Source organism: Panicum virgatum, chromosome 4K (assembly GCF_016808335.1).
Source record: "Panicum virgatum strain AP13 chromosome 4K, P.virgatum_v5, whole genome shotgun sequence".
In the NCBI taxonomy this organism is placed as follows: domain Eukaryota; kingdom Viridiplantae; phylum Streptophyta; class Magnoliopsida; order Poales; family Poaceae; genus Panicum; species Panicum virgatum.
Genome location: NC_053139.1, coordinates 30,805,190 through 30,818,573, shown reverse-complemented (window position 1 = coordinate 30,818,573; position 13,384 = coordinate 30,805,190). Strand labels below are relative to the sequence as shown.

The 13,384-nt window shown below is 40.7% G+C and overlaps 1 protein-coding gene across 1 annotated transcript; it reads left to right on the top strand.

Moving 5' to 3' along the window:
* The first annotated feature begins 6,882 nt into the window (after positions 1-6,882).
* LOC120703631 lies at positions 6,883-11,237 on the top strand. Its single transcript, XM_039987771.1, has 6 exons — positions 6,883-7,212; positions 8,453-8,524; positions 9,882-9,944; positions 10,021-10,083; positions 10,174-10,236; positions 10,328-11,237. The coding sequence occupies exons 1-6, from the start codon at positions 7,000-7,002 to the stop codon at positions 11,009-11,011; spliced, it is 1,158 nt and encodes a 385-aa protein (XP_039843705.1). The 5' UTR covers positions 6,883-6,999; the 3' UTR covers positions 11,012-11,237.
* Positions 11,238-13,384: the final 2,147 nt, after the last annotated feature.

The window sequence follows — 13,384 nt, the reverse complement described above, 5'->3', positions numbered from 1 at the left end:
CGGCCGAGCAAGGGCTGGCCCCAATATGGCCCATCCTCGGTGCACGGCCCCTCTGACCCATGCCAAGCCCGAACCCATCAGGCATGGCGGTGTTCACGAGGAGAAAAGGAGAGTTCTCGTGCCTCTCTTCCAGAAAAGCTAAACCCTTTTCTTCTCCACCTTGTTTTCACCTACTCCAAAATCTCCATCAATTCTAGCAACATCCCACCATCCACAAGACATGGCCGGTGAGGGAACCCCAAAATCCTTGACCACAACGCTAGCCGCTGCCCGTTCCGCGATTCTACCACCGTCCGACGCACCAATCCCTACTGCCGACGCGATGGTGGAGGACCAAGAGACCTTTGTGCAACCCCTGGCGATGATTGCCTCCACTAAAAACAATGGAGGGCCGGTGGGCGCCGCCCAGTGCTCGGCCGACCACCCTAGTCGGCCGACCACGGGACGACCTCAGTCTTCTTCGTCGTGGTTTGAGCGCGAAGATGAAGCGCTTATATGAGACTACGGGCCATAGGGACTTTTATTAGGACTCACCTCCTAAAAAGGTCGTTATCATTAGTTTAGTTTGGGCGCTAGTTTAGGTCAATTTGTTTAGGCTTAGTTCGGTTTAGTTCGCCCCTCAGGTTTAGTTTGATTTGTTTCGAATAAAAACTTTTGGCTCCCCGATGTCAATGCCGGTAGAGCCCCTTTATCTTTCATGTTTTGTTTTGTCGATGATCGATGAGCAGGTCGAAAACAAGTGTGTGTGGGGGGGATACCGTGACATCATGCATACACATTACTATCATCCTCATACGTCATGCACACCTCTCGTTCCGACTCCTGAGTTTGCACTACCACACTTGTTTCCTCCTTATAGCGATTCTGAACATGAGCATAATTTTTGAATATCTAAAATTATTTGAAAATCGCTAAAAGGAGTTCTTGATAAGCGCTTGCATAAATGTTGTTCCCTGCCGCGCTTGAGTTTGTGAACCAAATCTTCTAGGACCCCATGATGTTTATTTGTTGACTAACGTGATACGTTTTGGCTCTAAGTTGTTTATCCTTGCTTGTTGACAAGTTTGGGGAATTTATATATAAAAATAAGAAAATTAAGTTCATGGTCTTTAGAAAGACTTTTGGCTCCCCGATGTTAATGCCGGTAGAGGCCCTTTATCTTTCATGTTTTGTTTTGTCGATGATCGATGAGCAGGTCAAAAACAAGTGTGTGTGTGGGGGGGGGCAGGAGATACCGTGACATCACGCATACACGCTGCTATCATCCTCATACGTCACGCACACCTCTCGTTCTGACTCCTGAGTTTGCACTACCACACTTGTTTCCTCCTTATAGCGATTCTAAACATGAGCATAATTTCTGAATATCTAAAATTATTTGAAAATCGCTAAAACGTGTTCTTGATAAGTGTTTGCATAAATGGTGTTCCCTGCTGCGCTTGAGTTTGTCAACCAAATCTTCTAGGACCCCATGATGTTTATTTGTTGACTAACGTGATACGTTTTGGCTCTAAGTTGTTTATCCTTACATGTTGACAAGTTTGGGGAATTTATATATAAAAATCAGAAAATTATTTCATGGTCTTTACCTCCGTGTACCCTTCCCTACCAAAGCCATATGATACTTTCTACTCGAGAAATCATTTGCATATGTCTCTTGACTACGTGTTGAGCTTGATCAAATTTTGTGACCCATCATGGTTTTACTTTATTTGCGTTCTTGATTAAGGGTTGTGTGCACAGATGAAAATAAATGCTCCATAAGTATTGACTGACAATAGTATTCAAGAGAGAGAGAGGAAAAGATGGCATACCCAAGAAGCATGACCCAATAAATAAAATCAGTCGTGAAAGGAGAGTGTGATTATCTGTGCACTAACCTAATCAGTTTGTAAATATAAGTATTATACCTATTGATCCAATCTTTGATCTTGCAACAGATTTGAGTCAAGCAGATGTCTTTTTACTTCCTATCCAAACTCCACATATGCCAGCCATATCAGTAAGGCAGAGTAAAGGCAAGCCTTGGTAAGAAGATACACATGAGTGACAATGAGAGACCTAAGGAGAGAAAGACCATGAACAATTTCTGTATGAAAATATTTGCAAACCCCCAAATTTGGCAGCATGGCAAGAATGGCACTTGAAGTCAAGTTCATTCCGTTCTTCAACAATTACGGACATCATGGTAGACACACTCAAGTTCACAAACAAAAGCAAGGTATGGAATAACTTTTGTGCAGGATGTTCTATCAAGGAATTGCCAAGGCACCTTAGTCCTAGCCTTTACTTGGAACGAGAAAAGGGCTAAGTGTGGGGGATCTTATTGACGGTCACTAACGAATCATTTCAACCATCAACTCTTGTACAAAATTCAACCATAATGTGGAATAAATGATAGGATACTTTATTTATTAACGAATTCCACAGATAGTTTTTGAGAATGTGTGCAGGTAATTTTCAGCTAATTTTGACACAAAACGGTGTGGCATGATCCAAGACATGATGTTCTGACGAATCAGAGAGCGACACGTGTCATAACATGGATTAGAGGGCACACCAGAGCAAGAAACCAACATGACAAAAGTCAAATCGCAGGCCAATGACAAGTGGGCCCAGAAATCTGCCCATAGGCCAAAAGGGGAAGGTCGGTGGCCCCACTGGCTGGCCGGCCGACCACCCTGGTCGGCCGACGGTGCAGTGGGCCCCACCGCCTTACTCCTTCGATGTGGTAGCCTCTCATTGGTCCTAGATGTCGGTTTTTAGAGGAGTAGCTGCAGAAGACGCCCCTGCTGGCCGTGGCTCCCTCCTATAAATATTAGGGAGGCGTGAAGAAATGAACACACCACACACCTCACATTCCTCTTCTCAATCTTTTGGAGCTTGAAGATCTTCATCCTAGATGCTTTAGGCAGCCTAGGGGTGTAGGAGATTAGGAGAGTGAGGAGGAGTCGGGGGAAGTGCCGGGTTTGTCGGCACTCTTCTTTGCTTGTACCTCGACGAATGCTTATTCGGTTGTAAGTGTTCAAGACTTTCTTATTTAGAATTAGAGTTTAATTGCAAGTTATTTCTTCTACCTTCTATTGAATTGAGTGTATGCTTAGAGTAGCATTTGATCCTAGCTTAAGACTCCAGATAGAGAAGGATAATCTTGGCCAGGGTTAGGATTAGTACAGAATAGCGTGGACGTGGTGTCTAGGCTAGACTTTACTGCTCAGTTGTTCTATATTCCCACGGATTGAGAGGTAGCCGGCAGGTGGTGACAGCCCTGTTCGAGCTCTAGTAACCCTCCATGTTCGGTTATAGGATAGAGCATTTTTACCGGAGCAACTGGCTTGTTTAAGCCAGGGGAAACCAGTAGCTCGATGTAGAAGGCGAAGCCATCTCTTCTTCTAAGCATAGATTCTAGATCTTAGAAAGTCATCTCTGTCCTATCCCTCCTACACAAGTGTGTGCGTCTTTGCATGAGCCTGAACCCGTAGATAATGTACTCATGTTTTTCGGTGGATACGATAACCTGGAATACTCCTGAGCGAAAGCTACAACAGTATCCGTGTGCTTGCGGATTTTATTCGTGACATTACAAAGTACCAACAGTGTAATTCTAAAATTTGATTGAATTTGAACTAATAAAAAGTTGTACATAGTTTAAAAGCAACAACCGGATCACCATCAATAATTTTCATTTATAAAATTTAAGAACTATTGATGTTCATCTAATGTGCTTAATATGTTGATGTTGTAATGGTAGTTAAATATTATTTTTAATAAAACCATAATTAATTTATTCCGAGAATAAAATTATTGGTGTCCATTGCGACATGAAAATCTATGGTCAAATAATACGTTCTGATGTGAATATACTCTTTATTGTGATATGACGTTAGCAAATACATTGTCGTGTAACGTTTAGACTGTGAATGCACCAAGTTACCAAGTTAATGCACTAAATTAAGTATTTTCTAAGTTGTTGGATCAATCCACACCCAGTTGTCAAGTCATTGTACTAAATTGAGCACTTTACAAGTTGTTGTACCAATTTGCACCCACCTGCCAAGTTGTTGTATGGTGGGTGCAATTTACTCTTAAAATTGCCAAAGGGACTGAATCCATCTGCAGCAAGGCCAAGTCTGAGGTTTCTTGAATCTTTGGCAAAATCTGCATATTCTCTATCAAAATCTTGTCATGCCTCACCATCAGCAGGATGACTAATTTCCTTTTCACTAGGCTCCCTCTTTAACTTGTGCCAATGTGCATCTTCTACAACCTGCTTGGAAGCAAATATTCTCTTTAGCCTAGGTGCCAACTTAAAATAATGCAATACTTTCTGTGTCGAACCTTGTTTCTTTTAGGGTCTCCATCTCGACAAATCACAAATTGGACAATTGTCATGCTTAACATAATTCTTCCAAAACAGAACATAGTTGTTAAAGCACACATGGATTGATTCAAATCCAAGTCCTAAAAGTTTCTTTACTTCATTATATGAATTTGAGAGTGTATTGAAATCCGGAAATGCTTCAGCCAATATCTTTAAAATTGTAGAAAATGCAGTATTGGTAATTCAATAAAGTGACTTCATATGAAATAGCTTTACTACAAAGGAGAACCGTGAAAATTTGCTGGAACCCGAATAAAGCTGATGTTTTTCCTCCTTCATCACATGAACCAAAAATGAGCCTTTATCCATTGGGTTTCCATCGTCACTGTTTCCATCTTGATTTTCACCATCAGTTCTATATTGTTCTTCTGCAGTTTGTAAATCCCTTAGAATCCCCCCAACCCTATCATCACCACTGCTATCATCATTGTCACTAAAATTGTCTTTAATGAAGTCCATAGATTCCTTGACACCACTGACAGATTCATCGGAAAATAGTGTGCCATGCAACCAGCTCCTATCCATCTAATAATGAATTGAAGAAAAAAGAATCAATAAGCTTGCATACAATTCATATGCGACACTGAACAAAATCATGGAAATACATGCATACCGTGGTTGTCGGGTGGGGAGGAGCCTTAGGACAAGTCACACGAGGTGTCGGGTGGCACCTTTTCCTCCAGCAGCTAGCATAGCAATGAAGGTGGGAGGCGGGCAATGCGCAACTGAACGAGGGACGATTGAAGCTGCGGGAGGAAGTTCAACACTATACCCCAACGCCGATTTACCATGGCAATGGCGGGCGACGATGATGCAAGAGGGAACCATGAAGAGACAAACCCGCTGCAGCGACCTAATCCAGAGATCTAGACGCCTTCATCGGACAGTGGTCAGCCGCAGCTCGATTCGCCGTCGGGGGCGGCTGCTTGGACGACGGAACAGCAGCGGCCGCGCACGGGATGATTTGGGGCCGCAATAGATTTTTCTACCCAGCTCAGAGTTAAGACAAAAGCCCAAGTATATTTAAATAGAAAATGTTTCCACTCCTATCAACACCGAAGCAGTAGCATAGTGGAAATGAGTGGGCGTTGGAACCATGGGGTTCTAGTTTCGTACCTGCCTTGGCGCGTTGTAGCCTTCTTCTTTTATACTCCGCACACATGGGCCATGGTTGTCCTGGCTGACGTGTCAAGTTACATTGCCCATAACTTGATTACTGGGCCCGAATTTTTGCATGACAGCGCATTACAATTGGTGACAAATGCTTCATGATGTTTCACGTTGCATCTTATGACGGTTGCAAAAATTCTGTCACAAGACACGGGTCTATTGGTGGAGGCCAAATGAGCTGCCAAACCTATATATCTTCCGGTAGATTTTTTTCTTATTCATCTTCCACAGTTTGAGATTCGTGGAAACAATCTCAGCCCTTGGATCCACTCCAAACCCTACCTCTCTCTCTCACCCTTCTCTCTTCCTGTGCGCCGCCGCCGGCCACCTGCGCGCCCACCCGTGCTGCTGCTGCTACGCGCCCACCCACCTGCTGCTGCTCCCCACGTGCGGCCGCGCGCCTACCTGCTTCGCCGCGGCCGCATGCTCCGCGCGCCGCCGCGCACCTGCCTGCCCTGCCGCGGCCGCATGCTCCGCGCGCCGCCGCCTACGTGTCTGCCTGCGACGCCGCTGCCACTTGCTCCGTTGCCGCCGCCCACCCCGCCGCTTGCTCCGCCGCCGTCGGCCACCGGCGCCGGAGAAGAAGCCGAGAAAAATGTTGAGATTCAACATTTTCAAAATACTACTTCAACATTTTCGAAAATACAAGCTCAACATTTTTAAATGCTAGTTCAACATCAACTGGGTCTTAATAGGCTTTATATATGATTTGCTTAATCATCTTCCACAAGATGCATAGGGTCCCCCAAATGAGCCAATCCCTAATCCATGACGGTAACTTGAGAATCGTCACATAATTATGTCATATTGTGATGTTTCTTAAAACCGTCACGCAGAATCCATCAATAACCACACCAACCCATTCCACCACTGGCTAGTGTATAGAGCATGCCTCGTCATTATAGTAAGTACCATTAGATTAACAACTATAATTCACCTAGCTTTTTGTTTTTGAAATAGATTCTCAACTAGCACCTTATTGTCTAGGGATTATAGGCTTTCCTGTAAATCTATACCAGCTAAGTGTTCTCTGAATACATTGGACGATAAGCCTTTCGTGAGCGGATCCGCTAGCATCTTTTTTATTAATTTTTGCTAAATATCTGTCGACAGATATTTTTGGAAAAATCTGTCGAATTCTCGTGCGTGTGATTTGTGCTTTTAGATAAGTGCACTCTCTGTCTCATTTGTCAGTCGTCAATGGTTTTGTGGTGTTAACGGGTTCGTCGCGCCTCACCCGAAACCCGTGAGTCATGGAGAATTTTGGAAATCGCGCCCTTTTTTTCTCGCTGCACCACTGATTGCTCAGCTTCTCTGGTTCACTTATTTTATCCTCTTTTCTCAAATCTGCAGAGATTAGCCTCTCTCTCCCCTCTATCTCCCCCTCGCGAAGTTGAAGCAGACGAGGCGAATCTGCGGAGGGGAGGAGGCTGACTGGCGCACGCGCCATGCCGGATGTGGCGCCAGCCCGTTGTCCTCCTCACCGGCGAATCGATGGAGGGGAGGAGGCTGACCGGCGGCGACGCGCCATGCGAGATGCGGCACCGGCCTGTCGTCCTCCTCACCCATACTTCCCCACCCCGCGGCTCTCATCACCACTGCCGGCGCCGCTCCAGCACAGCTCCCCCACTCCGTGCGCCCCTTCCTCCGTCAGATCTGAGGTGGGTTTGTATTGGAGTTTTGTGTGCTTTGTGTTCATCGTGAATGAATTGGGTGTGATTTGGTTGGCTTGTCTTGTGTGCTAGAAGTCTCATATTGTCATCTCATGCGGTAGGTCGTCAGAAATTTTTTGGTGCTATGTCGTCATGATTTTGGGGTGGAGATGTGCCTGCTCTATTTTGGATCCTACCTACTTGTTCGTCAGCGTGGTGGCTCTTGTCCCCTACGCTTTGCTTGTTAGTTGATCCATATTATTATCGATGTTGCAGTTATATCAGTTAGTGGATCCTGGCTTCATTATTTGTCGTGATTTGGTAGAAGTGGCGGATTACTTTCTCCTAGTGGTTTCTGGCTTAGATATGGAGTTGATTGACTTGTCCATTAACTTGAGATTTATTAGTTGTGTGGCATGATTCGATCTGTGGATAATATACATACTGTGGATGTCAAACGGAGGAGAGAGGGTGTTTGCCCCTGGAATTTGGGCGCATTCTTTTCCTTTTTTCACAGGTTTTGTCCATGTATGTGTCACGTTTCCCAGCAGTTCAGTATGTGTGCTGGCAAGTAGAAAATGAATCGTCTAGTCTCTATTTCCCTTTTGGTACAGTTTGTGTGCTAATACAAATGAATCTTCTAGTACTTATTGAATAGATTTGACAACTGCTGGGAAACTGATCAGAGGTTCCCATGAGTGACTGTACTTTAGCTAGTTGGATAGAGAATCCATCAATTAGCTTATATTCTTTTGTTACGACTTTACTAGGGAACATGCAGACAATGTTTACAGTTCTGATGTTTACATCTGGTTTTAGTTGGTTGTTCCTTATTTTACGGTTCTGGTAAGAGATATTAGATAACTGTTTCCAAATATGATTCAGTGTTTGTGCAGGGGGGTTGGTGACTTTCAACTTGGTTCACAGGCTGATCCGTCGCTTGAATCTCTCATCTCTGTAAATTCCAACCTAGATACCGTCGGTTCAGTACCTCTCTTTGCAGCTGTTAACTTGTGCACCTCTGCTGTTAACTTGTGATAGGCTAGTAGGCTCAAATTTTGTACGTGTGCTCGGTTATTTGAGACCGGTTTTTGCAATTTCTCTGAGGTTTTTAGAACAGATAACCAGTGATTTGTATTTTAGACTTTCTACTAGAGTGTAGACACTTTGTTTCGTTTGGTTTGAATTTTTGACATCCAATAGGGCTGAAGTTTTGTCTTGCGTTGTTTTCTGAATTTTGAATGAACAGGACGAGAGGCGGCTGCCTGCTGCAGGTGGCGGCAACAAACACATCAGGCCTCTGCGCCCTCTAGCCAAGGAGGTAAGGCTTTTTGCTAAGTGTTTTCAGTTGTTTGATTAGTAATATTCAGTTTTGCCCCCAAGTTAATTTTTCAAGTCGTGACTAGGTGATGATCGAGGTCCTAAAAGTTCATTTACATGATAGCTATTTTGTTTGGTTTTTATCTGTGAAAGATGGTGTCTGGTTCTCTAGTACTAGTAGCCTAAATCCCTGCATAAATTGTATTGTTATCGCTTGATAGTTCAGTAATGGTTGTCACCAAAACATGATAGATCAGTAACTGTATTGGTTTGGATCTTTATAAACTGTATTTCAGTAGCTTTTTTCTAGGCTATGTGTGACATGATGTTGGTCCATCGGCTCATCTATCTGTCATACCACTGTCAAATTCAGCCTTTTGATTAATAAGAAGGTTGTTTCTTTTGTTTCATGACGCACTCAGTTATCCACCACTGCATTATCAATTATATGATTTTCTACAAACAATGCTATCATATAACACTTTTTGGTTTTTTGCAATGCTTTTTGGTTAATATTTATTGTTTATCCCAATTTGCATTGGAATCAGCATTTTTTTCAGTCATCTTTATGTCTTAAAAATCACATGCATGTGCTCTCAATGCTTCTTCATAATTTTGCCTTTTGACACTTCATTTTTTGTTCGATGGCTGCTTGTGTCACTAAATGTTCTTTTTTTCATATTAGCTCATTTTAACCATGCACTTTAGAAGCTAGTTCTATTCATTCTGAATTTGGAGCCACAACGAACAAACGTGGCCTCTGAATTATTGCTGTATACAGTTGCATTATCTATAAATTCTGAATTTATTTATGGAAATCATATCAATTTTGACTCCTTATTGTGGTCAATACAAACATACAGGTTACAGTATTATCTGTTAGTGTTCATTCTGATTCATCTTTTTCATATTTCTGCAATATGTTTTTGTAATTATTTTGTCTGTATTGACAAAGCTAGAAAACTTGCACAAGTTTTTTTGTGTTACAGGTTTTATTGTGTTACACCTTTGCACACAGGTGCTTCTAGACAATTTAAACTTCAAGATTACCACGAAGAAACATGAAGTCACCTTCAAGCTGTTCAAGACCAAGTAGTTTTGTGTAGTAGGAGTTGTGCTGCTATGTAATTAATTTGTTTTTTGTAAATACATTTATATTTTGTATCTTTGAATTGGTCGCCTTTTATGTAATAATGAACATATTGGGTATTTCGGTTGAGCTCTAATATATTAGCTTGTTATAATTGGTCTCCTTTTATATTTTATATGTATATCTAATTTATTTATATTCTAGATCCTAATTATTTTTTTGATTGTATGTATAGCTAATATTTCTTGTTGCTTTAATTTGTTTTTAGATGCCTACAATGATGGGCAGTGAGAACAGCCATTTTGTTGATTATTGTTATGATGAAATGATTGTAAGTTAAAAAACGTTTCCCTTTTTAATTAATGTAATTTAATATCTTGATTTGATGTGGCTTCTTTTATAATTAGGGTCATGGAAATATTGAGGATTGTGAGCTTGATGAAGTTGTCTTTGAGTTCTACAAGAAAGAGGTATTTTTGTTTGTGGTAGTTTTATGTATATGCCTATACTTGACATATCTACATTTGTGGAATTTTTTTTGTTTTGCTTTATTATTGCAGAAAATCAAGCAACTAAAGAGCAAGCTTACACCAGCTGAGTTGAATGTTATTGTGAATGATAAGGTATATATATATATTACTTTTAATTTTTAGCACCAGTACTTACTGTTTTATATGTATATGTAATATATATATATTTTTAAATTTATTGCAGAAAAGTCTTGGTATAAACAAGCATGAAGTAAAACATGGTTTCAGTCGTGTATCAGCAAAGTATTTCAATGAAGTCATTGAGGCATTAACCCCTGATCAGAGAAAGGTGATATCTGATTATGGCTTTGGTAGTTTACTCATGTATGAGAAATGTGTGGTTCCAACAAAATTTATCAACTGGCTCGCTCATCAAATTGATGGCCGCACATCTGAGATAGTTGTGAATGGTAAATTCATACATTTCAACAAGGTGTCAGTCCACAAAGTGCTTGGCGCTCCTATTGGTGGTGATCCTTTGATTGTTGATTGTGAGGCTGGCAAAGCTTTTGTTTTATCCAAGCTCAATCTGACCAAGCTACCACCTGTCAGTTTTTTTGGTGACAAGATAAAGAATAATGAATCATTGCCTGATGATGATATGTTTATTTGTTTCATGATGGTTGCCTTATCATGCTTCCTCTGCCCTGATCCTAGCGTGTATCCAAGCACCAAATACTTTCTAGTGTTGTATATATCCTGGAAATACTTTATGTGCTGTATCTCATGCTTTTGTATCATTTGTTGCCATAGTGTCTCAAATTCTTCTTTTGTCAATGAGTTGTCTATAATGTCTTTGAATTCCTCTCTAAGATTTTCTTTATCAAGGCGCCTACCACATTTCAATTCAGCCTTGTATTTGATGTGAAACACACAACTTCTGTGACTGGCGTTCGGAAAAATCTGTGCTATTGCTGACCTCATTGCCCCATCTTGATCTGTCATGATTGAGATGGGTTCTTTGCCACCAACTGCATCCAGGAATGTTTGGAAAAGCCATTTGAATGTGTCAGTGGTCTCATCAGAAATTAGTGCACAACCAAAGATACAAGTGAGTCCATGGCCCGTGATACCATCAAAGGGCGCAAACGGCATGCAATATTTATTTGTCAGGTATGTGGTGTCAAAACTCACACAATCCCCAAAATTTTGATAGTATCTGATTGATCTTGGGTCTATCCAAAATATGCACTTAACCTTGTGGATTGAATCCACTAAAAACCTGAAATAGAAACTTGGATCTTCCTCTTTTTTCTTTGTCAATACATGAGCGCTTGTATCTTGTCATTCTGATTTGTCTCTCTACTAATTTTACCTCTGTAATTTGTGATGTCTTTGTCTCTGTAGGGTGTTGCCCCAAGACCGCCACGAAGAAATGATAAAAGGTACATCATTTTTTTGGTTGGTATATTGCATTCATGTAGTGTCCTTATCATCTTCTTTTCCTGGTCTGTCATATATGTGCTCTGAAATACTTTGCCCCTGGACTCATTGGATGATTGTGCTCTAGCTGTAGCCTTGTAACTCTCCATATGCCTTTTCTTTCTGATATTACCATACAACACTTGCAGTTTGTCTTCACTAGCACATTTGTATCTCTTTATGCAGTTATCTCTTCCTCTTGTGTGTTGCCCTCTTTTGATGTGTCTTGCATTCCTTGTTTGTTGCATTTGTAGGTGATTCTTATGATCTCATTATTTCTTTTCCTGCTTTGTGTCCGTGCATGATGAGCTATCACTACTGCAAATCCAGCCAAATAACCATAGTAATTGAAGAATTTATGACCTTCACTTGATGTACTAAATTCCATCCCCTCATGCGGAACATATTGACTATCTATTTCTGAAACTTTCTCCTGACTTGATGCTATTCTTTCATATTCCAAGAAGTTTTCAACATCTTCCTCTTCAAGTTGTTCTGTTTGTTGATCTTGAGAAGTATTTTTGTTTGTATTGTTCACAACATCTTCTTGTTCTTGTTCTTGTCCTTGTTCATCTTCTTCTTCTCTTTCTCCATGTATTTGCTCCCTCATGCCTTCCTGTAAGTTGATTGTAATATTTATATCATCTTTTTGTATTCTAGTATGGACTAAATTGAATAAGTCAACAGTTCTGTCATTTGATTCAAAATACATAAGACCATACCTCACTATGTTCTATACGCTTGAATAAGTCGATGTACCAGTGTTCCTCGAGTTCTTTCTCGGTAGGATCCAAATTTTCAATCTACACAAAGTTCAGGTTATTATCCCCCATCTATTTTTTAAGCTCTTTCTCTATGTTTTAAAGTTTCTCACGACTAGCAGAAAGTAGTTTTCGTTAGCCTCACTGTTGCAGGTTCAATGTGCTTGCCTCTTTGTTGCTTGTGTTGTCACACTCGTTTGATGGCACATTCGATTTGGCAAATGTGTTGCCATATGTATAATCAGTTGTTTCTTCACCTATCCTGCTTGTTGTAATCACCATGTTGTTCTGCCCAACAGTACTCCCACTTAGTGTGCTGTCAAACTGTGAACATAAGTACTAATTTAAGAAATGATAATAATTTACCTCAAAATAATATGGCTCAGTTAGCATTCTTGTAAAGCTGTCTATAGGTGCATCCATGAGATATGTTAATTGTTCATCATTTATACTAGACATGTTTTGTGTTATCATCATTTGACGAAGCATTTGACTACAACTCATTTGAGAACTATCAAAAGTTGAATCAGCCACCTACATGAAATTACTTTCACCTACAAATAAATTACAATCTTTAGTACAACTGAATATAACAAGGTTTTTCAACTATGTAACAAATTCACAAGACTATTGAAATTAATTCAGATGCCAAAGCTATATATCCAAAACCGTTAGCATATCAAACCAAATTTATAGAAACAAGAATTCATCTTTGTTGAGGTCCCAAAATCTATTTTTTTTACCTGCATCATAATTTTGCATTTGAGTACAGTTTATCTCCAGACCTGCATATGTTGCTTCAGTTTCTTGTAACCAATGGTTTTTATGTTAGTTCCAGGTATTTCAAATGTGTCGCAAAGTCCCAAAGATACAAATGCAGCAGTAGTTTAAAGTACCTGTTGAATCTGTCTTCCTTCAGTAGATATGTTTTCCTGATCATAATCTGTTTCTCTTTGGATTATGTTTTCCTGTAATTTGTCATGTCCATCCTTTTTTTGTAGGTTCTATCATGAAGCATATATGTAATGCACTTGCATGTATATTATGAGATTCCAATA

Coding starts and splice junctions, on each gene's coding strand:
- LOC120703631 (XM_039987771.1), top strand. CDS start 7,000: ATGCCGGATGTGGCGCCAGCCCGTTGTCCTCCTCACCGGCGAATCGAT. Junction 8,525..9,881: donor TGCGCCCTCTAGCCAAGGAG/GTAAGGCTTTTT, acceptor ATTTGTTTTTAG/ATGCCTACAATGATGGGCAG. Junction 10,084..10,173: donor TTGAGTTCTACAAGAAAGAG/GTATTTTTGTTT, acceptor TTATTATTGCAG/AAAATCAAGCAACTAAAGAG.